General features: G+C 67.1%; 2 protein-coding genes across 6 annotated transcripts; both read right to left on the minus strand.

Annotated features, from left to right (window-relative positions):
* Positions 1 to 196: 196 nt before the first annotated feature.
* MAP7D1 (MAP7 domain containing 1) lies at positions 197 to 15,404 on the minus strand. Of its 5 annotated transcripts, none has more exons than XM_054292601.1 (18): positions 15,342 to 15,404; positions 8,550 to 9,323; positions 8,384 to 8,452; positions 7,287 to 7,450; positions 6,858 to 6,972; positions 4,840 to 4,950; positions 3,369 to 3,491; positions 3,110 to 3,252; positions 2,867 to 3,000; positions 2,422 to 2,771; positions 2,171 to 2,345; positions 1,946 to 2,105; positions 1,600 to 1,704; positions 1,424 to 1,477; positions 1,265 to 1,322; positions 1,066 to 1,183; positions 797 to 987; positions 197 to 723 (listed from the first exon to the last, which is right to left on the minus strand). In XM_054292601.1, exons 2-18 carry the CDS (start codon positions 9,304 to 9,306, stop codon positions 713 to 715), a joined length of 2,838 nt encoding a protein of 945 aa, XP_054148576.1. In that variant the 5' UTR covers positions 9,307 to 9,323; positions 15,342 to 15,404; the 3' UTR covers positions 197 to 712. The 5 variants fall into 5 exon arrangements, with proteins under 5 accessions (XP_054148576.1, XP_054148575.1, XP_054148574.1 ...); XM_054292600.1 differs by lacking the exon at positions 15,342 to 15,404 and adding an exon at positions 15,200 to 15,326; XM_054292599.1 differs by lacking the exon at positions 15,342 to 15,404 and adding an exon at positions 14,830 to 14,921 and having other exon boundaries at positions 2,171 to 2,336.
* A 3,066-nt stretch (positions 15,405 to 18,470) lies between these two features.
* Positions 18,471 to 22,314, minus strand: LOC128947953 (uncharacterized). The gene is made up of 14 exons (XM_054292477.1): positions 22,096 to 22,314; positions 21,868 to 22,028; positions 21,612 to 21,771; positions 21,309 to 21,479; positions 21,137 to 21,228; positions 20,888 to 21,045; positions 20,700 to 20,803; positions 20,387 to 20,611; positions 20,195 to 20,280; positions 19,871 to 20,007; positions 19,625 to 19,714; positions 19,300 to 19,508; positions 18,974 to 19,180; positions 18,471 to 18,866 (listed from the first exon to the last, which is right to left on the minus strand). Exons 1-14 carry the CDS (start codon positions 22,312 to 22,314, stop codon positions 18,579 to 18,581), a joined length of 2,307 nt encoding a protein of 768 aa, XP_054148452.1. The 3' UTR covers positions 18,471 to 18,578.
* Between the last annotated feature and the right edge of the window lie 2,065 nt (positions 22,315 to 24,379).

Here is a 24,379-nt window from a genome sequence, read left to right on the forward strand (position 1 = left end):
GTTTCTCCCCATCGTCGGGGGGGAAGCGATGGAGCGGGCAGCTCTGGGGGCGAGCCGGGGCACGGGGGCGAACCTACCCCGCTGCTGTGGCGGCCGGGAGAGCGCTCAGCCCAGCCCTGCCCTGCTATGCCCAGCCCAATCCAACCCAGCCCAGCCCAGCCCAGTCCCCTCCCCGGACACAAAGAGGCACACCGAGGGCATTGTCCACTTTTAATTGTTGTCAAGAGGTTGTCTGGATGCATAACACTGTCACAAGGGCACAGAGCAGCGTGGTGCCGGCCGGGCCCGGGGACACTGGACACACGGACATGCGGGGGAATGTGGGCACCGGGAGCTGTGACACGGCTTCCCCCCAGCCCCGAGCCCCCCAGAGCATCCCCACGCCCGGCCGGCTCTATTTACAGTATTCACAGACGTTGTACCCAGCGAGTTAAATAACTACATCATTACACCACACGTCTGGGGCGGCTCCGGCGGGCTGCGAGGGTGGGCTGTCAGTCTGATAAGGTGCATGTTTAAAATAAAAAAAAACCCAACAAAACGAAATAAAAACGAGAACGAAGAGAGGAGCCAGGCGTCCTCGCCGGGGCCCTGCAGCCCCCGGGCGCCCGGGAGGAGCAGCGAGGGTCGTGTTGTGACGACAGCTACAGATCTGCGTGGGCCACCGGGGTCAGGGGGCGGGCACTGGCCCCTGGGGACATCAGCCAGGCCCTCACAGCACCTCTGTGGGTGGGGAGAGCGCTGTGAGCTTGGGGTGCTCACAGCAGCGTCCCCTCACACCCCTCCCGCTGCTCACCTGTCACCTGCGGCGGCTTCACCACGGCCTGCTTGAGGAAAGGCTCCTTGTCGCCGAAGGGGATGATGCTGCCGGGGCTGCCACCGTGGTGGGAGAGATCCCGCAGCTCCTTGGAGCCCTCGCTGCCCGAGAAGCCGTTCTCGTGCTTGCCGGGCTGCACGCCGTTCACCAGGGCTGCCGCCTCCTTGGAGCTGCGGGATGGGAGGGCTGGGCTCAGCCCCGGCCCTGCCGCCCCCCAGCTTCCCCCCAGTGTACCCACAGTGTCTCACCTTGGCTGCAGCCCCTCGCCCACCAAGCCCTTCGTTCCCCCCGGCGTCCCTGCGCTTGGGGTCTCTGTCTCCGGGAGCTCCTCTGCCTTGGGGATTGGCCCCAGGTGCTTCTCGCGGCCTGAGGACACGGCAGAACCTGGCTCAGCCATGGCCCGGGCCAGAGCATGGCTGGGGGGAGCAGCCCGGGGTGCCCACACACCTGGGGCATCTTCCTGCTCGGCTGCTTTCCCGTTCACCACCTTCTTGTCGTCCTTCTTCTGCAGGGACAGGAGAGCTGTGAGGGGCTGCAGGCAGGGGCAGGAGGGCTCTGTCGAGTGCCCAAGTCCCCAGTGCCCCAGGACAGAGGACAGGCTCCCACCTTGGTGTCTGCTGCGTCCGACTTGCGCGTCCTCTTCATGATCTCCTCCAGGCGCTGCGGTCACACAGGGACTCACACACGGCCCTGACCACCCAGACCCGCCCTGGTGCCAGGCAGGATCCCTTCCAGGGAAAAACCTGCCGTGCCCCATGGCTGGAGATGCCCCCCAGCCTCACCTTCTTCCTCTCCAGCCGCTCCTGCTCCTCACGCTGGAAGTGCTTCTCCCTCTCCAGGCGCTGCCGCTCAGCCTCTTCGCGAGCCCGCGCCTCGGCCTCTTCCTTCTGTGCCACAGCAGGGCAGGAAGGGATGAGATGGGATAGGGGAAAGGGATGGGGCAGGGACTGTGGGGATGTGCTGCCTGGACAGCTCAGCACAGCCCTGCCCCATGTTCCCTCCTGCCACCCTGGGCCTTGAGAAGCTGGGCTGTTCTCACGAGAGTGAATCACCGGAGAACATCCCTGCCTTCCTGCCATCCCTGCCTTTGTCCCCCACCTCCTGCAGCCCCCACACTGTCACCCCCACCTGTCTCTGCAGCCGCTCCACCTCCTCTCGCTCAGCCCGGGCTCTCTCCTGGGCCTCTCGTTCCTCCTGCAGCCGCCGCTCCTCCTCCCGCTGCCGCGCCAGGGCCTCCCTCCGGCTCTGCTCCTCGGCCGCCCGCTGTGCTCGCTCCTCCTGCGCCCGCCTGCGGGGAGGGAGCCCTGAGCACGGCAGGAGCGCGGGGCTGGGGGTCAAGGGGACAACACCCACCTCTCCTGCTCCTCCTGCTCCCGGCGCTCCCGCTCCTCCCGCTCCCGCTGCTCTCGGGCCTGGCGGCGTTTCTCTGCCAACAGCCGGGCAGCCTCCTCCCGGTCCGTGGTGCCAGCGGGCGGTCTGGCTGGGGGACTGGCTGGCACAGGGCCGGGGGCTGCAGGGACTGGGGGGCCTGGGGGAGGCAGGAAGCGTCAGGGCTGCTCTGGCTTCTCCCAGCCCTGCAGCTTCCCTGGTGATGCTGTACCCACCTGCTGTCGGCTCTGCGGGCACCTTGGGGGGCTCAGGAAGGGCTGGGGGTGCCGGACCCCGCTCCTCCTCCTTCCTCTCCCGTGTCTTGGCCTGGCCCTCCTGCTCCCCCCGCTCCTCCCGAGCCCTGGCCCGCACCTTGGGGGAGGAATGGACGCTTCGAGGCAGGGGCGGCTTGTGGGGAGAGCTGAGGGCTGGGCTGGGGGACGCCGGGCGGGCCTTGGGGGTGGCAGGGGACGAGGGACGGTTCTTGGGAGTGGCAGGGGACGAGGGACGGTTCTTGGGAGTGGCAGGGGATGAGGGACGGTTCTTGGGGGTGGCAGGGGATGAGGTACGGTTCTTCGGGCCGGGGCTGCAAACAGAGCAAGAGACAGTGTTAGTGGGGTTGGGGCAGCCCTCGGGTGGGGTCAGGGGCTGGGAAGCCTCAGGGAGGGTGGGGGTCCCGACCTGCTGTCAGCCGCAGGCAGGAGCCGGGGCTGTGCTGCTGGCAGTGACTGCCGCTTCCTGAGGCTGCGCTCGCGGGACAGGGCGCTGCGCTCCTTGGCATTCTCCCGATCCTTCTCCTTCTTCTCCTTCTTCTTCTGCTCCAGCCAAGGACAGACAGAGATGGTGTCAGCGCTGGGTGCTGGGCTTGGTGGGAAGCCATGCTGCCCCACAGCTGCCCTGGCACCGCGGGGAGGTGGCACTCACGGGCGAGGGCTCGGTCCTGCGGCGCGGCGTCACGTCGGGGCTGGCGGCGGCTGCCTTCCGGCGCTCCCAGCAGCGGTGCGGCAGGCGGTGGTTGTGGCAGGGGCTGAGGGGGCTGGCGGAGGCTGAGCGGGGGCACACGGGCACTGGGGGAGAGCGAGCAGGGTCAGGATGGAGCTGGCACCAATGCCAGCTGCCCGCTGACTCCAGGCTCCCTCATCCTGGTCGCCTGTGCCAGGAGCCGCGTGTCCCTGACCCTCACCCTGCTCCTTGCCATTGCCAGCCAGCGTCACGGCGCTCCGGCTGCGCGCCAGGAACGACAGGGTGGGCGTCATCAGCCGGTCCACGATGCTGCTCTCCCACGGGCTCAGCTGCAAGCTCCGGTCTGGGGAGGGAGAGGGGCCATTAGTGCACCACAAAGCTCTAGACTGCAGTCCTGCCCTCACAGCCGCTGCTGGGAAGGAGCGGTGGTGTGTCTGCAGCAATACCACGGCGCATGCACAGTTCCAGGAGTGCCCAGAGCTTGGCTGTGCTGGGGAGGGGTCCCCACGGCCCCACAGAGCTGAGCAGGATGAAGGGCCGTGCCCGAGGGTGGGTGTGGGTGTCTGTGGACGGCGCTGTGGCATGACGAGAACGGTGCCCTTGTGTCCTGTGGACACCGCAGTCACCGTGTGCCAGATGCCACCCTGGTGACAGCAGCTCCCCCACTCTGCCCTCGCCTGGTGCCCACCAATGGCACCCTTCTGTGCCCCTGCCCTGTGTGCGCAAGGCCCTGGCACGTGCCAGCTGCCTGGGGGACACCACAGTGTGCCCTCAGCCCACGGGAGCTGTGCTAAATCACCAGGCCGGGATTACAGCACCCATGGACGGCGATGGCTGGCCACACAGCTGGCTCAGCTGGGCACCAAGCTGAGCACACGTCACCAAACACCCTGTGGCGCACGGGAACCACCCATGGAGACAGGGCCCCTCTGCCCCTCTCCACTGGGCACCAGGCCAGGGGCAGCACCGGCTGCTGGGAGGGGAGAGCACAGAGCCATGGATGCTGCAGGGGGACAGGGTGGCAGGTCTGGCACGGGCCCAGGGAGATGCTGCTCCCACTGGGGCAGTGCTGACAGCCCCCAGGTGCCTGTCCCTGGGCTGAGCCCCACACAGGGCGGTGGGAGCTGCCTGCGTCACCGCAGCCACCGGCGTCAGCTGCTCTGGCTATTTATACCCATCCGGGAAGGCGCCCATCGCCAGGCAACCCCGAAACACAACAGCACTGGACACATCCCTCTGTTGGACACATCCCTCTGGCATGGCCGCAGCCCTGGGCAGCGCTCCCAGGGCCAGGATGACCTTGCAGCACCACGGCCACAGAGCTCTGTGGCACCCAGGAGCCTGAGAGGCACTGGCACCGTGCCCAGCCCCAGGAGGGCAGGTGACAGGCAGCCCCTCTGTGGCTGCACCAGCACCCACCAGAGCTGCCCTGGGGCAGGGAGCCAAGCTCCCATTTCATCCTGGCACCCCATGGGGCTGCCATTCCTCCTCCTCCTCCTCTTCCTTCTCCTCCCAGCCCACACAGGCTCAAGGAGCCACCGGGCGGTTCCAGCCTCCTCCCCCAAACAGCAAACGGCTTCTCCTCTCTCCGCGGGCACCTGGGCATGGGGGACCCTGGCATTGGGGTCCCCAGCACTGGGCGGGGGCCTGGCTGTGCCCCCTGCGCTGGGGCAAACGCAAAGGGCTCTTACTTCTACTGGGAGAGTTCCAGAGGGTGGCGGAGGATTTGGAGAGCCGCTTGTTGATTATAGAGTCGACGTGTTTGGGGAGGTTTACAGCGGACACCGAGCACCGGCTCGCACCTGGAGGAGGGAAAAGACACAAGGGCATTAAGGTCCCGGGGCCGGGGCCAGGCCCCCCACATGCAGCATGCACGGACGTGCCAGGGCACTGGGGCACAAGTGGAACGACCAGGGGAGATGCTGGAGTCCAGGGACACAGCACAAAATGGGGCAGGAGATGCTGGAATCCAGGGACATGGTACAGAGTGGGGCAGGAGATGCTGGAATCCAGGGACACAACACAGAATGTGACAGGAGATGCTGGAGTCTGGGGACACGGCACAGAGTGGGGCAGGAGATGCTGGAGTCTGGGGACACGGCACAGAGTGGGGCAGGAGATGCTGCAATCCAGTGACACGGCACAGAGTGGGCCCAGAGGAGACACTGGTGTCTGGGGACACAACACACAGCACTGACATTCAGTATGGCAGTGTCTGAACCCTGCAGGGTCATGCTGGGATCATGCAGGCATCTCATCCTCAGAGAGCCAGGGAGGCTCCCAGGCCCTGCAATAAGAATTTTCCCAAACACAGTCCTGGGAATCAGGAGCGGGTGGCCGGGGACCTCGGCAGCACCAGGCGAGCATCCACCCTGGGGGAGCAGGGCGAGGACAGCAGGTCCAGACAGACAGAGACAACATCACACCGGTGCTGGGTCACTATGGCACTGCCAGGACAGGGCTGGCGGCTGGCAGCACCTCCACAGGTAGCTGGGATCTCCCCACCCTGCCTGGCTGCTCTGGACAAACAGCCAGGGAAGCTCAGGAGGAGATGGGAGATTGGTGAGTGAAGCTGGCAGCAGCTCCAGCAGCTCATCCCGATGGGAAGTGGCAGGGGAAGGTGTCCCCTTGCCAGACCCTGCCAGGTGCTGCACCAGAGACACCCTGAGCGTGCCACAATCCACCGTGGCACACATGGCATCAAGACAGGCGTGCCCAGAATGTGGAGCCTGTACACACAGCCCAGCCAGGTACAGCCGGGCACGCAACACCTGAACACACATGGCACTGGGCACACGGTGCCAGTGCACACAACACCTGTACACAGCCTGCTCAGGTACAGCTAAGAAAACAACACCTGTACACAGCCCAGCCAGGTACAGCTAGGAACCTGTGCATAGCCTGGCGAGGTACAGCCAGGAACACAACACCTGTACACAGCCTGGCCAGGTACAGCCAAGAACCTGTACACAGCCTGGCCAGGTACAGCCAGGAACACAACACCTGTACACAACTTGGCCAGGTACAGCCAGGGCCACCACAGCTGTGCCATGGCACGTGAAGGCCAGATGGTTCCTCTCAGCACTCTCCTCTGTGTCACCATCCATGCCAGACAATGCTGGCAGGTGCCAGCACAGCACAGCAGTCAGGGGACAGTGGAGATCTCCACTTTTCCAACTGCTGAATCGTGCAGGGTGTCCCCAAGAAGCCCCCACGGAGCAGAACCAGCTTCTGCAGCCACACATTCAGCCATGGTCACCTCCATACCAGACTTGGAGGGGCCAAGCACTGCCCCCATCCAGCTGGGGGACAAGGGGACACGCCACAGCACAGACCCCAACCAGAGCCTGCAGAGGCCTCGTGCAGCCCCACAGCCCCTGGGGCCAGGGGCGCTTCACAGCTGCTGGACACCTGTGGAGACACATGCCTGGCAGCGTGGCCATGGCATGCTGAGGCAGCCAGGGCTGCCCCCAGGCAGGTCTCTGCGTGGAACAGGGACTGTGACACACAGCCTCCAGCTTACACCCAAACAGGAGCAGGGAACAGCCACGGTACCCCATCAGTCCCCAGCACAGCCCAGAGTGACGGCAGCATGCCCCCCCAAGTGGGGCTGAGCTGGGTTTGAGGGCTGGCAGAGAGATGCCCAGCTGCCCCCACAGCTGTCAGAGCCACAGGGTGCCCAGGTGCCTGTGCCCAGCCCAGCACTCACCATCCTTGTGTGCGGGGGAGCCGTGGTGCAGGGCCCCAGCCCAGGACCACCGCTGCTGCCGGATCTCTGCCCACGTCTTCTTGACCGACCGCTGGATCGCTGCCTCGTAGCGCTCCTGCCCGAGGGAGAGGGACAGGCTGAGCCCAGCAGCTGAGGGAGCAGGGCTGGGGCCAGCCAGAGCCCCCCAGCATGAGGCCATGGCAGAGATTGGGGTGCTTGGAGGGGGATAGAACAGTGATGCCTGCCCTGGCCAGGGCACACGTGCTGAGAAGCTGAGCACAGCACAGGAAGGAGGGGCGGCAGAGGATGGGTACAGCGGGCACCTCCCAAAGCAGCATCTCCTGAAGGGCTGCTGGAGCCACGAGCACTCCTCAGGGACTGCATCCCACGTGCCACCCCAGCCCCCTGAATACCCATCCCCATCCCCACCTTATTCTTCTCCAGCTTCTGCCTCTGCCGCTCCTCCAGCACCGCCCGGCGCTTCTCCGCCCGCAGCCGCTGCTCCTCCAGCCGCTTGCGCCGCTCCTCCAGCTGCTTCTCCCGCAGCAGCCGCGCCTTCTCCTCCTTCTCCAGCCACAGCACCCGCTTGGCAGCTGCGGGGGACAGCAGCGGGGTGGCACCGGGGGCACAGCCCCGGGCAGCGCCGTGCTGGGACCGCGTGCCCATGCGGGTGGCGTGGGGCCACGGGCCGGCCAAGGCAGGCAGGGCAGGCAGCATCAGGGCCGGCCGGCGAGGGAGGGGTTTGGGCCAGGACAAAAGGAAGGCCGGGAGCCCGCCGGGAGCCCGCCGAGGCGCGCGGCGAACAATGGGGGAATGAGGGTGGAAAGAGCGCGGGGACAAGGAGGCCCCATGCTCGGCGCAGGGGCCCTGCTCGCCCGCTGCCCCGAGCCACTGCGGGGCTGCTGGGGCCGCCTGCACATGGCAGAGCCGGGGACCGGGGCTGGTGGCACGGGGAGAACCCAGAGCAGGGAGCAACAGTGTGTGCTGGGGGTCAGCAGCATGCGTGGGGGTCAGCAGAGTGCCTGGGGGTCAGTGGTGTGCTGGGGAGGGTCAGCAGTGTGCCCAGGGGTCAGCAAAGTGCTTGGGGGTCAGCAGTGTGCCCAGGGGTCAGCAGTGTGCCTGGGGATCAGTGGTGTGCCTAGGGGTCAGTGGTGTGCCCGAGGATCAGCAGTGTGCCTAAGGGTCACCATCATGTCTGGGGGTCAGTGGTGTGCCCAGGGGTCAGCGGTGTGCCAGGGAATCAGCAGTGTGCCTGGGGGTATCAGGAGTGTGCCCGGGGATCAGCAGCATGTCTTGGGGTCAGTGGTGTGTGTAGGGGTCAGCAGCATGTCTGGGGGTCAGTGCTGTGCCCAGGGGTCAGTGCTGTGCCAGGGAATCAGCGGCGTGCCTGGTGGGCAGAGCTGCCAGCACAGAGTTCGCACCCAGGCTCAGCTCACCACAGCTAATGGGATTGCCCATGACCCAGCAAAGCTTCTTAGCCCCTGCCTCCCCCCCACCCCCATGCACTTTCCCTCCCAGCTCCATACCCAGGTACTTGGCCCGCTCCTCGCGCCGCTCCTTCGCCTGCTTGTGCCTTGCCTGGGCTTTCTGGGCGTCTGCAGAGGGGAAACACCGTCAGGGCAGTGCCCAGCCTCATCGATTGTGCCCACGGGGTGCAGCCTCACCGGAGCACCACAACCTCCCGGCACCCACCTTGCTTGGGCCGGGGGCTGGCAGCAGGAGACGCTGAGGGGCGGCTGCTCCGGGGGCTCACGTCCTTTGAGGGCCCAGCTGTGGCACCCAGGGAGCTCTTGGCATCAGGAGGGGCCCCCTCAGGAGTGGCAGCTGGGGCTGGGGGCTGGCTCCCAAGGGGCAGGGTCTCCACAGAGCACGGGGCCGCAGCGTGGGCAGGGACAGGCTGGCCAGGGGGGTGGGACAGCACCTCTTCCTTGGGGTGCTCCATCCCCGGCGGCTTTGGGGGTCCAGGGGGGGACTGGTCACCCCGGGGGGGAACACTCTGTGCTGAGGGGACCGCAGTGGCAGGGCTGGGGGACACGGGCTGTGCTGGCAGCACCACGGCTGGAGGGCCGGGTCGGTCACGCTGCAGAGGGCTGCTGTCAGAGGGGGGCATCACAGCCGGGGGGCACACGGGCTGGTGGGAGGGGGGCACGGCGGCAGGAACGGGTGGGATGATCTTCTCAGAGGGGCTGATGGCTGCAGGGACAGGAGGGACAATCTTCTCAGAGGGGCTGATGGCTGTAAGGACGGGTGGGACAATCTTCTTCTCAGAGGGGCTGATGGCTGCAGGGACAGAGGGACTGATGGCTGCAGGGACGGGTGGGACGGTCTTCTCCGAGGGGATGACATCCGGAGGGCCGGGTCGGCCGTGCTGGGGGAAGCTGCGCTCTCCCTGCAGGGCACCCCCAGGCGCAGGGGGTGGCACGGAGGGCGGGGGGACGCTGTCTCCCATCGGGGATGGTGGCTTCCCTGCAAGAGGGACAGAGCAGAGCACAAGGTCACTCAGCTGGGGAAGCTTGTGGAAGACCCATCCTGCCCAAACACAGCCCTCAGGGGACACAGCCCTGTCCCCCCAAACACAGCCCTCAGGAGCAAGGCTGGGGAGGGCAGTGGGACCCCACCTCAGCCCTGCTGCTGTTGCCCCAGTCCTGGGGGGACCCGCAGCGGGTGCCAGGCGCTGGGCACACAATGCACAGAGGGACAGCCGGGCTCCGCCAGGCACTGCCACCACAAAGCTGCCCTTCATCCCCTGGCAGCTGCCACCCGTGGGGGGACGTGGGGCCAGAGACCCCCAGGGACCCCCAGAGTCCCCTGCCACTGTCCCCAGGGGACGAGGACGTCGAGGCTTCTGCGGCGCGGCCGGAGGCAGGATGGGCGCGGGCCTGGCCTGACGTCACCGTGACAGCTCTGACAGCCCGTGGCCCCCACGGACCCGCAGCCATGAACTCATGGCCCAGGAATGCACACCAGGCTGCCAGACAGAGCCCCCTCCCCACGTGGGGCGGCAGCCTGGGGGATGTTCCCCGTTCTGGGTGACCCCTGGGCACCCCGAGCACAGCCCAACGCGGTGCCAGCCCTGGCAGTGCCATGGCAGTGCCCTCTGTAGAAGTGGTGTCAGGAGTGTCCACAGTGACAACAGTGCTGGTGACTCCCCTGGCCCCCATTATCAGCCCTCTGCAAACAAATCCTTCAGCACTTGCCAGGATCCCAACTCCAACCCCCATGCAGTGACAGCACTGTCACTCCTGGCCAGGATGATGCCAGACCCACCCCAGGACACACAGGTCCAGCCCCACGGACACCACTGCAGCGAGCCCCTGGTTCCAGGGGGGGATGGCAGAACCCCAGTGACCAGCAGCCACCACCAGCTGATGTCACACACGGCTCAGCCGTGTTTGCAGAGCTCTCCACAGCCCTCAGCGAGGGGCAAAGTGTGGGCTCTGCAAACACAGCCGGCGCCGCTCCTCACCCACCCTACAGCTCCTCACCCACCCCGTGCTGCAGTGCTCCAAGCCAGGGTCAGCCCAGGCTGCCCAAACAGGCACTGGGCACTGCCAGCCCCCTGCACTGACAGCATGGGCACACCCCGTGTCCCCTGATCCTGGAGAGGGGCTGGGGGTGCTGCTGCAGCCCCCAGGGCAGGGCAGTGCCAGCAGGGCTCCCCCACCCTGGACTCCGTGGGGACACAGGCAGCCCCGGCCCCCCCGCAGACCTTCCGGCTATTTAGTGCTGCAGGAAGCCAGCCCATCCCCTGGCCCCGATCCTGCACATCCCATGTCCCCAGCGCTGCGCCCTGCGAGGCAGCCATCGGTCTGGTGAGGGGCTGGGACTGGGGGGTGCCCTGCTGTGTCCCCCCGGGGCTGCCTCAGATGGGCAACCACAGGCAGCAGGGCTTGGCAGCCGCCAGGTGCCAGATCCCGGGATGGCACCTGCAGTGTCACCGCGTGTGTACCAGCTGGGAGGGGTGACCACTGTGGTGGCACAGCCAAGTGCTGCCCACAGGGTGTGAAAGCATCAAGGCCAGGCTGATCCCCTGAGCAGATGGAAATACCTCAGAGAGCCCTGGACGTGTGGGAAGCACTGGCACGGGACAGTGGGTGCTCCTGCCACTCCACACAGCCAGGCACAGAGCCCTGGGCAGCCCTGCCCTGCCCCATGGCCAGAGAGACAACAGCACCCGCGGCCAGGGCAGGGCTGTGGGCACGGCCAAGCCCCCCAAGGTGGGGCAGGGAGGGCTGCCACCATCTGTCCCTGTCGCTGCTCCAGCACGGCAGCTGCCCTGAAACCCAACGCTGCCTGCGCCCAGGCGGCGTGGGCGTCCCCTCTCCCCCGGCCGGGGCATTCCACACGGATTAGCTCCCGTCCCCCCAGACACGCAGGCACGGCTGCCCTGCAGCACCCAGCCCCACGGCGCTGCCACCGGCACAGTGCTGCCCTCAATGCCGCATCACCCAGCCCGCCCTGCGCTCCCATGGGTGTCGTTGGCACTGGTGCCACCAGCGGCACCCCCAGCGCGGCAGTGCCCGGCGCAGCGAGGCTCCTTGGCCGGCACATGGCCGGGGATGCTCAGCCAGGCGCAGGCAGATCCCGGTGCCGTGAAGCGAGAGCACATCGAGGCCCGCGGGCGCTGCTCGGACCGGCGGCCCTCGTTAACTGTCCCTGCAGGGCACTGCCCAAAAGGACGGGGGGGGCAGCGCCCGGTGTCACCTCAGCTCCCCTCAGCTCCGGATCCTTTGTGTTCCTGCTCTGCAGCACAGCCAGGGCAGCCACAGGCAGCTCCATGTGCGGTGCCCAGCAGGGCAGGGGGCATCAGCAGGGCTGATGGTGCACTGGAGGTCATTGCTGAGCAGTGAAAGCCACTCAGAGTGCTGGTGTCACAGTGCCCAGCCAGCCTGGCCATTGCACATCCCTGCTGTGCCAAGGACAAGACCCTGAGGCCAGCCCAAAGAGGCACTGCTGGCCCTGCAGGGCTGCTCCCCACAGCCCTGGGGACATCCATGTGTGCAATGCACCCTCAGGCCCTCCCTGGTGCAGCTGTTCCCAGCTGCCTCCCCTGCCTTGACATGAGGATGAGTCCCTGGGTCTCTGCCTCCCAGCAGGTCCTGGTGCAGAGCAGGAAGGCAGCCGTGGCCACAGAGCAGGGATGGCTCTGTTGGTGCTGGTGTCCACTCTGCCTGAGGCCACCAGAGCACTGTGACATGCACCAGGATGCTCCAAGCCCTGAGGGTGCTCCAAGCTCCAGTGCTGCCCCTGATCCCACCCCCAGTTCCACACCCAGACGTGCCTTGGGGCTGAGCCCTGCCCTGTCCCACCCAGCTCCTGGGATATCCTGTGCTGCAGCAACCCCCACACCTGGATGACAGGGGCAGTGAGCAAGTGCTCCTGACACATCCCTGGAATGTCCCACAGCACATTCCCAACACGTCCCCACTATTCAGCACTGACACGCAGCCTCAGTGCTGGCTCACATGCCCGGGCAGGGAGATATGGGCAATGCCAGCAGCCCCTGCTTTAGGAGTGGCCTGTGCCACCCTGGCAGCCGCCATCAGCAATGACACCCTGTCCTCAGCGGGGACAGCCACCTGCAGCCTGTCCCCAGGCACACGGGCACTGTCACCACGGCTGGCTCCTCTCCCCGCCACCTTGGAGCCAGTGAAACACAGCTGGCAGCTGCTGGGCTGGCCACAGTGCCCAACCACTGCCCACAGCCCTGCTCTGGGGGACAGGCTGGGGCAGGGCAGGAGGGGACAGGCAGAGGGCCCCAGGTGCCAGGCAGGAGAAAGTGGCATATCCAGCCTCCCTTCCCAGGGTTTCTGTGCTGCCAAGGCTCTGGGATAGGGGTATGGGGGCAGCCATGGGGGAGCTGCACCAGCCCCTGGGCCAGGACAGGGGTCACTGAGCTCCCAGAGCCAGCAGTGACGTGCCGAGCTGGAGAGCAGCAAGGGGAACTTGGGATCTCGTGGCGAGAGCAAGGCCAGAGCCAGGGGGTTTCCAGGATTTAAAACACACACAAAGGAAAGAGCTGGAGCTGCTGCTGCCCCAGCACCCCCAGAGCAAACCGTGGCTGTGGTCACACTGCAAGCCCAAGCAGCCCGAGGGCAGGGGCAGGAACACCTGCCCACCATCCATCTGGCACGCTGGCAGTGGCGACAGGAGGTGCCCTCGTCCTTGGGGCGACCCGTGCGGCGCCACCAGTGCCCAGGGCAGCCAGCCCAGGCGCGCTCCCGAAAACCTGTCTGCTAGCATCACGCTGGGAAACAGAAACCTGGCTGGAAGGCAGGGCATGGGGCTCCGAGCCTGCCAGCATCCAGCCCCTTGGGGAGCAGGTCAGCACCCCCAAAAAACAGGTCCTGTGCCTCACAACACGGATGTGGCACCTACCAGGGCTGGGGCCGTGCAGGATCCAGCTCTGTTCCCAGCAGGCTGCCTGTGGGGCTGCCCGACCCTGCTCAGAGCCCTCCAAGGAGCGAGAGCTGTGCTAACTATTTTGGACATGGCACCACGGGACTGTCACATCACCGCTCTGCACGTCGCATCACGTTGCTCTGACGGTTTCGCAGCGGCGGCTCCCGCGCTGGGAGAACTCCCGAGCTGCTGCTCCCAAACACGGCACTGGCGGGCAACCAGCTCGCCCTCCCTCTCCTCCGAGCCAAGGGAGAAGGGCTGGAGAAGCTGGGGGAAACCTGGATAAGGACAAACCTCTGCCTGCTCCCTGCCTTGGTGCTCGTCCCTCTGTGCACTGCATCCCTCTCTGCCCACCTGGGCAGCTCCGCAGGTCACACCCTGCCCTGGCTGCCCTTCAGGAGTTTCTGGCCTCCAGTGACACTGGTTGCCCCACACATGGTGGGTCCTGGTCCCTTGAGTGAAATCCCATCCCTGCTGGTGGCTCCGACATCAGGACAGCAGGACAGGAAGCAGCCCGGGCTGCCCAGTCATGCAGGTCACCCACACGGGACAGGGCAGGGATGGTCCCTGAAGGAGGACATGGTGCAAAACCGCCCGTCCTCCTTCAGCTCCATTCTGTGCTCACGGGAGAGCAGCCAGTGACCCACAGGGTGGCCGGGAGCAGCCAACCCTGGTCCCCGGGCCGCCACAGCATCGAGCGGGCAGGCCAGGGCGGGCGGGAAGGCGGCGGGGACAGACAGCGGGACTCAGACAACATGTCTGGCGCAGGACGCGTCCTTCGGGCAGCGATGGCAGGACCCGCGGCCGGCTGGTGTGGGAGCCGCCGGTTTCCAGCATCGCCGGGAGCCGCAGCCATCCCTCCCTCCCTGTCCGCGGGCCCGGGCGATGAAGCGCTGGGGCCGAGGGGGAGGGGAGCCGCCTCTCCTCTTCCTCCCGCGGTGGGAAGCGGCTCCGCGGAGCTCTGCTTAGTCACAGCGAGCGCTGCGCCGGAGCCCCGAGAGGCAGCGCCAACCCCGGCCCCGAGCGCGGCCCCGCCGCCGCCGCCGCCCTGCCCGGTTCATCCCGGGGCAGCGGGACCGGCCCTGCCGGGACGAGCCGCGAGCCCACGCGGCGGGGAGGGGGGCAGCGGGTGCCTCCCACCGCGGGCATCGCCCACCGGCCGGCGGGAACGAGCCGGGGCGGCGCCGGCGCCGCCACCCCCGGCGCTTCCCAAGGGCAGCCCCGCTGCACCCCCCCGGCGGCGGGGCCGGGGCCGCTCCGGCCCTCCCCAAGATGGAAGGGCCGTGCCCGGGCTTTGTCCCTCCCGAGAAGCCGCCCCGGCCCCGGCAGTGCGTTCCCCCCCCTCGCCCCCCCCAGATTCCCGGGCCGCCGCCCCGCTCCGCTCCGCCGCATTCCGCGCCCCCGGCCGCTGCATCTCCGCCGGCACGGCGGGCCGCATCCCGCACCCCCGGCAGACCCCGCAGCCCCGGGCCGCACCCGCACCCCCACTCCCTGCGGCGCCGCGGTGCGGGAGGGGGCCCGGGCACCCCCCGGAGCCGGTACCGGCGCCGCCGCCGCCGCGGATCCTTACCGAGGGGCTGGGGCTGGGGCCGGGGCTGCGGCTCCCGCCCGGCGCAGCTCCGCTCCATGGCGCGGCAGGCGCAGGGGCTGGCCCAGCCCCGCTCCCCCCGGCCCGCGGGGGAGGACGCTCGGCGCTCCCCGCCCCGGCCCCGCGGCCCCGGCCGGGGGGAGCGGCCGGGGGATGCTCCGCCTCGCCCCGGCTCCAGACGCGGCCCCGCAGCCCCGAGCCGGCTCCGCTCCTCCCGCAGCCGCTGCTGGGACCCCGCGCCCGTCACCCCCGCCTCGGGCCTGTCCTCGCAGCGCTCAGCATCCCCCAGCTCTGCTCGGCCACTCGCCCGCCTCCAGCCCCTGCTCTCCCAGATTTTGGGGCTCGCACACACATTTTACGATGCTCCGGTCACGCGCGAAGCAAACACGCCCCGCCCCGAGCAGCGCCGCGATGCACAGCCAGCACCGCCCGGAGCGGCTGCCCCAGCCTCAGGCACCCCAAAAAGACACCGATCTCCCGTTTCCGAGCCCCACCTCAGCTGTTGGAGAGGCCTCGGAGCTGCTGCTCCCCCGCTCCCCGGCACACGTGAGCCTGAGTCACCGCCAGCAGCCGCCTCCGCTGGCGGGGCTTCCCCCCGCCCGCATCCCGCATCCCACATCCCACATCCCACCGTGCCCCGGTAACCGGCGGACAGCAGAGGCCTCTCCCGCTCCCCGGGCAGCAGCAGCGGCCCCCGCTCCGCGCTGAAACCCCTTTGGGCCCTGCTTGGACGGGAATGCAGCGGCACGGCCGGGGTAGGGACGAGTGGGCAGCACCAGCAGTGGAAGGAGCACGGCTCCAGGCGCTGCAGGGGCACCGGGAGGAAGGGACGTGTCCTTGTCCGCCTCGTGGCCAGCCTACTGCAGGCATCCCGCAGGGTGCCCGGCTCTGGGTGTGTGGATGAACAAAGTTGGTTATCTGCGGGCAGCACCCATCAGAGATGCCTGGTTTGGGGATGATGTCACCCCAGGCCAGGAGATCCCCTGCCACTCATCCTCCCTCACGTACCAGGCAAACAGGTTTACCGAAATCCCAGCCCTTTTCCTTGGAAGTGCATTCCCCTGAGTCAGGGATGAGGAGCTCCTCAGCAGACGGGGCGGCCCCGCTCTGTGATGCTGCAGGGGTAGCCCTACACCCGAAATCACCCTAAAATCATCACCCTCCTACAGCCTGTAGCCCTACACCCTCTCACCTGGCTCAGACAGAGCAGAGGCTTCCTGAAACTCCCAGAGCCTCACCTGCCAGCTGACTCCCCAGCAGGGAATGCTGCACGGCCAAGCCTCAGCTCTGGGAGCTGGGCACCCCAGGAGGATGGCAGGGAGAGCAATGTCCCAACAAACCCACAAAGCCAGGATATGCCCTGGCACAGGAAATGGAAACAGCCCCGCTCACACTGTTGCATGGCTGAGCCTCCAAGGGGCTGCAGCAGCCCCACAGCTCTGTATTTGCATGGCACACACGGGATCTGGCAGAAGGGGACTGGAGCCACTCCATGACATGCTCCAAGGGTGACTATGGGTGGCCTCTTTGCCTGTGGGTCCCACAGCATCACCTGGAGCAGATGAGCATCTCAGGGCTCTGGGACAGCCTGGCACTGGATCCAGCCACGTCCATGGGCCTTCTCCCTGCACTGGGGTCAGTCTGGAGCTGACTGAGGTGAGGAAGGGGCAACCATGGGTGTGCAGAATCTGTGACCCTCCTCCAACAGTGCAGCATGAGAGGGCTCGTGAATGCCACACCAGCCCAAGTCGATGGGCTTACACAAGCAGGGATTGATCAATCACTGCTGCAGGCAGAGCCCTGCTGTGTTGGGGTTCCTGGGTCCAGCCCCGCCGTTCCCGTGGTGCTGGGAACAGCTGCCCCCCCTGAGCTGATGGAAAATCCGATGAGCTCATGATGAGCACGGCACCCAGCCCTGGCTGCTGCATGCCCCAGCACTGCCTGTGCTCCTCAGCCCTGCAGCGTGGGGTGCAACACTGCCATGGCTCTGTCGGGCCAGTCTGGGCAGGGGGATGCACCCTCAGGCCCAAAACCTGGCCCTGACACCGGCTGTAGGGACCCAAAGGGAGCAGCACCCCAAAATCAAAGGATAACTCCAGCCACAGCTCAGCCCTGCCAGCGGGAGCTGACACTGTGCAAGTCTGGGAGCAAACAGGGATAAGGATGGCAAACAAACCTGCCAGCACCTCTGAGCAAAGTACTGTGTGGGACACCCCATCCCACCCATTTCCACCTGCTCCCTATCCCTCTGCTCCCATCTCTCTCCTCAGCCCCAGGACTTTGCCCTGGCCCCAGGCTGCTCCCACCCTGCTGCTCTGACACGGTGCCCACGAGGGCTGCTCTGAATCCCTGTCCCCAACGCACTCCAGTTGATTCCCTCTAGCCATGGGGCAGTGACCCAACAGGACCCTGGGGACGAGTGTCTGTCCCTGTGTCCTGTCCGGGGATGGATGGATGCAATAGAACCCATCTCCAGCAGCATGTCAGGGCAACCACCAGACCCCCAGCACGCTGCCATGGGGCCACACCACCATGGGGCCCATGGCAAATCTCAGCTGCTGCAGGACAATCCCCAGTGGCTGCCAGTGACAAATGGGCCAGCAATGGGCTGAGCCACAGCGGGCTGCGCCCTGCCCTGCCGCAGCTCGCGCCTGCTCTGTAATTATCCCAAGCCGTATCTGTAATTAGTGTCCTGATGTCATGGGGTCAGGCCTGGGCAGCCCCACGCGCTCCCCGCCGCCCCCACCTTGGCCTCCGGCCTTGGGGCTGGAGGAGATCACAGCCTTCCAACACCATCCGGAGGAGTTCCTGCCCAGCTCCGGCTCCCCGCCAGCACTGCTGCCGGAATCGCATCCCAGCGCTGCTCCACAGCCCCCGAGCTGCTGCAGGGCTGCATCTGTCCCTGGGGCCCCCGCAGGGCTCGGTCCCTCCAACCACCGCCCCCTTCCCTGCAGCATCCTGGCCTGGGAAGGAGAAGGGCCAGCCCTGCCCTGCCGAGCCTCGCAGGGCTGCCAGTCACCGCTCCCTGGGCGCAGGGAATGCGCTGGAGCAGCCCTGCGGTTATAAATAGAGCGGGAGGAGCAGGCACGTGTGGCCGCAGCACACGCGGGTCCGGCGGCCGCTGCCCCGAGGCCGGTGTGGGGCACGGGCAGGGTGTGGGGCTGCAGTCGGTGTGGGGCACGGGCAGGGGGTGGGGCTGAGGCCGGTGTGGTGCTGCAGCCGGTGTGGGGCACGGGCAGGGTGTGTGTGGGGCACGGGCAGGGTGTGGGGCTGCAGCCGGTGTGGGGCACGGGCAGGGTGTGTGTGGGGCACGGGCAGGGTGTGGGGCTGCAGCCGGTGTGGGGCACGGGCAGGGTGTGTGTGGGGCACGGGCAGGGTGTGGGGCTGCAGCCGGTGTGGGGCACGGGCAGGGTGTGGGGCACAGGCAGGTTGTGGGGCTGCAGCAGGATGTGGGGCTGCAGCAGGATGTGGGGCACGGGCAGGGTGTGGGGCTGCAGCAGCAGCGCCTCGGGTGGGACAGCCACGGCAGGAGGGTGACAGCACGGAGCAGGGCAGTGCGGTCCTGCTCCGGGGAGATGCCAGCGCTGCGCCGGGAGGATGGAGGGGAGGCCCCACACAGCTGCCACGGAGCACCAGCACTTTATTGCAGGGCAGAGAAGCACCACACTGCCCGCGGCTCATGGAGTACCTTCCATCCCTTCCTCTGCCAGCTCCCTGTGCCCACCCCGCCGCTAACACGAGCGTAAGGGCCGTGCCGTGCCGGTGACACTGAACCGGGCGCTCAGCACCTCCGAGGGCGCCCGCGTTTTCTGTCCCGGCTGCTGCCCTCCGGCGAACAGGGTGAAGGTGCCGGGCTCCAGGCGCCACTCCTGCGCCCAGACAGCGCGCTGCTCGGCCAGCACCTGGAAGAACAGCTTCACCTCCCGGCCCGCCAGCACGGCCACACGGCGGAAAGCCACCAGCTGCCAGCGGGGCACCGGCACGGATGAGTGCTCCCAGCGCAGGTACAGCTGCACCACCTGCACGGAGGGATGGGACTCAGCACAGTGGGATTCTCCCTTGCAGGGGGAGCTCGGGCACATCTGTGCCCTGCACAGCCAGATCAGGGCAGAGCAGCTGTGCCCACCTCCTCGCTGTCCCGCTGTCCCGTGTTCTCCAGCACCACAGACACAGAGAGGTTGGCACAGACGGGCAGCACTGGAGGGCTCAGCACCAGGTCCCGATAGCGGAAGGTGGTGTAGGACAGCCCATAACCAAAAGGGTAGAGTGGGGCCTCCTGCCCATAGTAGCGGTATGTCCGTCCCTCCATGGTGTAGTTCTCCATCGGTGGCACCTATGGGACAGGGCAGGGCTGGGTGGGCACAGGCAAGATCCACAGCCCTGCATCCTGCAGCTGCTCCAGCCAGCAAGGCAGGGAAAGGCTAAGGGTGCAACCAGCAGCCCCAGCCTTACCTGGTGCATGCCTGCAGGCCAAGTGGCTGGCAGCCGACCAGCCGGGCTGGCCCCTGCCTCGCCCAGCAGGACCCTGGCAATGGCCAAGCCCGTGGCCTGGGCAGGGAAGAAGCAGGCCAGGATGGCCCCCACGCCGTCGTGTGCCTGAGCCCAGCTCACGTCCAGGGGCCCCGCGTTGAACAGCAGCAGAATGAGGGGGCGCCCAGCGGCTGCAGGGAGATGGCTGTCACTGAGAGGCTGGTAGTGGCACTGCTGGGATGGCCCCAGGGTGTGCCATGGATGGGGAACAACACCTGGGTGGGTTGAGGTCCCTCAGAGCCCCTACCTGCCTGCACAGCATCCTGCAGCAGCTCCAGCTGGTGCCCTGGCAGGGACAGGTCACTCCGGTCTTTCGCCTCTGTCTCCACATCTACCCCTGGGTGGGGACAGCCAAGGGAAAACCCCTTACACCCCTGTGACAGGGCAGAGGGGCACTGACCACCTCAGAGGTGGCTCATGGGCAGCCCCCCTCTCCCAGAGCACTCCCCTGCCTCTGGCAGTGCCCACCCAGTGCCCTCGCACTCCCACCTACCTGTGCCCAGGCAGACCAGCACCACGTCAGCTGCTCCCACCACCCTCACCAGCTCTGCCCGTGAGTACTGCCTGCACCGTGGCTCGCTGCAGCCCGCTGCAAAGCTGACATTGGCCCCCGGCATCTCCAGCCCCCTCCTGCACCAGGGAAGAGCAGAGGACACAGGGGCAGCTGTGCCGCAGGGTCGGGGCACAGTGGGGACAGCCCCCTTGCCTGGCCACCAGCCAAGGGCCAAGCAGCTCCAGCAGCAGCCCTGGACAGTGCCCAGAAGAGGGGAACAGTGACCAGGAGAGGGAGACATGAGGTGGGACCATGCTGTCTCACCGGGGAGTGTAGATGTACTGAGGCTCCGGCACTGGTGCATAGTCCCCAAACAGTACCCGGGGATTGTCAGCAAAGGGACCAACAACCTGCAGAGGGCAGAGAGGTGAGGTGGGCACCAGCAGCCCTGTGACACCTGTGTGCCCTGGGTTGGACTCAGCATGTTCCCCTGCCCACCCCCTTGCAGGGGCTCACCACAAGGTGCTGGCTGGAGAGGTCCTGGGCCCGCAGGGGCAGTGTGCCCCGCACATTCTTCAGCAGCACAAAGCTCTTGACAGCAGCTTCCAGGGAGAGGTTGCGGTGCTCGGGGCTCTGCACCACACTCAGGTCCAGGGAGCTGTAGGGGTTCATGGCTGGGGGGTCAAACTCCCCCAGTCGCATCCGTGTGTAGAAGAGGGGCCGGACTCGGTCACGCAGCATCTGTGGAGACCCCGACACCTCAGCTGTGCTTGGCAGGGACAGCCCAGGCTCTCTGCTCACACCCCTGGTCCCATTCCCCTCAGCTCACCTGCAGCGTGATGTTGCCCATGGCCAGAGCCTGAGGGATGCGCATGAACACGTTGTTCCTCATGCCATAGGAGAGCTCCAGGTTGCAGCCAGCGTTCACCGAGGCTGCCGTGCCAGGGAGAAGGGAGAACTCCCATCATGGCTGTGTCATGCCTGGGGACTGACCCCATGCCCAGCCCCTGAGCTCACCAACCGCTGTCTCCAGGAAGCTGTGTGTGTAGTGGTGCCCCAGCATGATGAGCTCCACAGCCCCCTCGTCGCTCACCACGTAGCCATCAAAGCCCCACTCGCCACGCAGGATGTCCGTCAGCAGCTTCTTGTTGGCACAAGCAGGGACACCGTTGATCCTGTTGGAGAGGGGATGGGGCAGCCAGGACAGCAGGGCACTGGCCATGCCAAGGGCAGCCCAGCCCAGGTGGCCCCTGCCACGCTCCACACCTGTTGTAGCTGCACATGAAGCTGTAGGAGCCAGCCCGCACACAGGCCTGGAACTGGGGCAGGAAGGTCATGCGCCAGTCCCGCTCCAGCACCTGCAAGCACCATGGCAGAGCGGGGTCAGCACTTGGAGTGTCCCCTGCCCTCTTAACACCCCCTGCCCCGCTGTGCTCACCTTGGCATCGAAGCTCAGCCTGGAGACAGGGATGTTCTCAGGGCCTCCGTGCACGCTGAAGTGTTTGCAGCCAGCGCTGGCCTTGACGTAACGGGGATGCTGGCCCTGCAGCCCCTGCACAAAGCTGCGGGCCAGCTCCCCACTCAGGAACGGGTCCTCCCCATAGGTCTCCTGTCCGGGGCACAGGTGGGTCACCTCTGGAAGCCCTGTTCCCACATCCCCACAGCCTGGCAAGCCATGGCCACATCCAGCTGGTCAGCCATGGCCTGATCCCAGCCAGGGATCACCCGCCCAAGCTGGCACCTGGTTCCTCCCCCACAGCGGGTGCCTCATGATGTTCAGGACAGGGCTGAAGCAGCTGAGCCCGGTGTGGTCAGTGTAGCGTCCAGCAGCAGCAAAGCTGTTGTGCTTGGCTCTCACCTCGGTGGCCGTGGCGTTGGCCACACGGTAGATGAGTTCTGGACTGGGGGAACAGCACAGGGGTGTCAGGGTGACATAGGCAAGGGGGTACCTGTCTCACCAGGTCCCATCGCACACCCCCGGTCCCCGGTGCCGGTACCTGAAGGCAGCAGCCAGCCCCAACGCCTGCGGGAAAGCCGTGGCCCATCCAGGTGCCTCGCCGTCGCCCCGCAGACACTCGGTGTTCCAGTTGTAGGGCGCGATGCCCAGCCGCGGGATGGGGGGCGCGGGGCCGTTCCCCATGGCTCCCCCCCTCGCCACCTGCGGGGCAGCGGCGCTGAGCGGGGAGTCCCGCGGGGGCCCCGGCCGGGTCCCGCCGCCCCCTCACCTGCAGCACCAGCTCGGCGGGGCTCAGCCGGCCCAGCAGGTCATCGAGGCGGCGCTGCCAGGGCAGAGAGGGGTCCCAGAAAGGGAAGGGGGGCGGCTGAGCCCGGGCCGCCCCCGCGCCCAGCGCCGCGCTCAGCACCAGCACCCGCAGTCCCAGCGCCGCTGCTGGGAGAGCCCCGCACGGCACGGCCCGGCTCGGCTCCCGGGATCCGCACGGCATGGCCCGGCCTGGCTCCCGAGGTCTGCACGGCATAGCTCGGCCTGGCTCCCGGGGTCTGCACGGCATGGCTCGGCCCGGCTCCCGGGATTTGCACAGCATGGTTCGGTTCCTGGGATTTGCACAGCACGGTTCGGCCCGGCCCCGGTTGCCCAAGCCCCCGCGATGGGAGCGGCGGGGCGGAGCGCGCTGCGGGCGGTCCTGCGCCCACCGGACGGGGCGGAGCGCGGTCGGACGGGACGGGGCAGGGGGCCTGGGGCTTTGCCGGGTCCCGGCCGCCCCCCGGGCCGGTTTGAGATTCACCCCGTGCAGCGGAGTCTGTATGCGGGGGGCGGCGAGCCCCGCTCAGCCCGGCCCCGCCGCGGGGACAACTCGCAGCGTTTCAGTTCCGCCCGTGTCCCGGAGCATCTCCCGTGTGCGGGCGGGAACCGGCAGATCCGCCCGGCGCCGTCAGACCGGCTCTCGGTGCCCTCGGCTGCAGCGGGGCCGGCTCGGGCCCTGCCCGGGGCCGGGGAGCAGTAACGGCTCCGCCTGGGAGGGATCTCCTGTGCTCACTGGGCGTTGTGGCACGGCACGGACCGAGGTGCCAGCGCGGGTGCCCTGTGCCCCTCATGCCCCCCGGCTCAGCACGGAGGGACACTGCCAGGGACCTCTGCGGTGACCAGGGACGCGGTGTCTTCTAACGTTGGATTTTAGGAAAATGTTCTTCCCCCCGAGGGTGCTGGGCACTGCCCAGGCTCCCCAGGGAATGGGCACAGCCCCAAGGCTGCCAGAGCTCCACGAGCCTATGGACAACACTCTCAGGCACAGGGTGGGATTGTTGGGGTGTCTGTGTAGGGCCAGGAGCTGGACTCCATGGTCCCTGTGGGTTTGCTCCAACTCAGGGTTTTCCAGGATTCAATAATCTCCATCAGCCACCAGCACAGTGGGGCCACTGTGGCAGGAGAGCACAAGGTGTCATTTGGGACTGAGCAGGAGGGGACCTGTCACTGCAGACAGAGCTGGACACAGGGAGCACAGCCATGCCATCAGCTCACTGGCACAATGGAGGTGCTGCTGGCAGCCCCCCAGCCCGGGACAACCACAGCACGCCCCAGTGCCCTGCAGCTGGCCGTGTCCTGGGGATGCAGCCATGTAAGGCAATGCCAGCAGGTCACCGCAGCCCGGCCGGTCCCCACGCTCCTGCTCCCAGCTGCTGGATTCCTGAGCAGCCAGCAGGAGTGGGGCGGTCCCCCGGTGCCCAGAGCACGTCCTACCCCCAGCACACCACCTCAACACTCACTCAGTGACAGGTCTGGGACAGGGACATAATGGTGTAAATAAATAAAGAACAGGAGATTAAAGAAATAAGTAAACAATGCCAGGCACACTCTGTCTGGGAGCAGAACCTGGTGCACTGGGGGCCATGCTGGCTTGGGGAGGGTTGTTAAAGGAATATTTCCTGCGGTTCCTGCAGCCTCAAGCCAGGCTAGTTTCTGTGACACCCTGTCCTTTGCCCTTCTCTTGCAGAGCCATTTGCAGGCCTCACAGGGTGGAAACCTGCTTGTGTTCCACATTGAGCTGCAGCCTAAGGATCCGAGCTTGCCCAATCCTGCCAGCACAGGGCTTGCTTCATCCACCCGGCTGCCCTTTCCCCAGGAATCAGCCCCCACCGAGCCCTTGGAGCCGGGCAAGAAGGCACCGGAACAGGGCCTGGCCCAAGGAGCATTTGCATAACGCTCTCAGGAACACGGGGGGATTGCTGGGGTGTCCTGTGCAGGGCCAGCAGTTGGCCTCGATCCTTGTGGGTCCCTCCCAGCTGCGGATATTCCACGATTCTACTCCCATTCCAAGGTGGCAGTGTGGGACCAAGGTGGGAGCAGGAGCGCAGCCGAGGCCCCTTTCCCGTGGGGCTGGGGGGCCGCGGGGAGGCCTGCAGGGAGCCGGCAGCACGTAGGGAGCATAACGGGGGCCACCATTGCCTCACTGGCCGGGCAGGGGCCGCAGACTGGCGGTCGGGGACAGAGGGAACAGCGGGAGCGGCGGGGCGGGGCCGGGCCGGGCCCAGCGCGGCACCGATGGCGGCGCC

Source organism: Melozone crissalis, unplaced genomic scaffold (assembly GCF_028551555.1).
Source record: "Melozone crissalis strain CALT ecotype California unplaced genomic scaffold, PUWL_Pcris_2 ptg000111l_1, whole genome shotgun sequence".
Taxonomy (NCBI): Eukaryota; Metazoa; Chordata; class Aves; order Passeriformes; family Passerellidae; genus Melozone; species Melozone crissalis.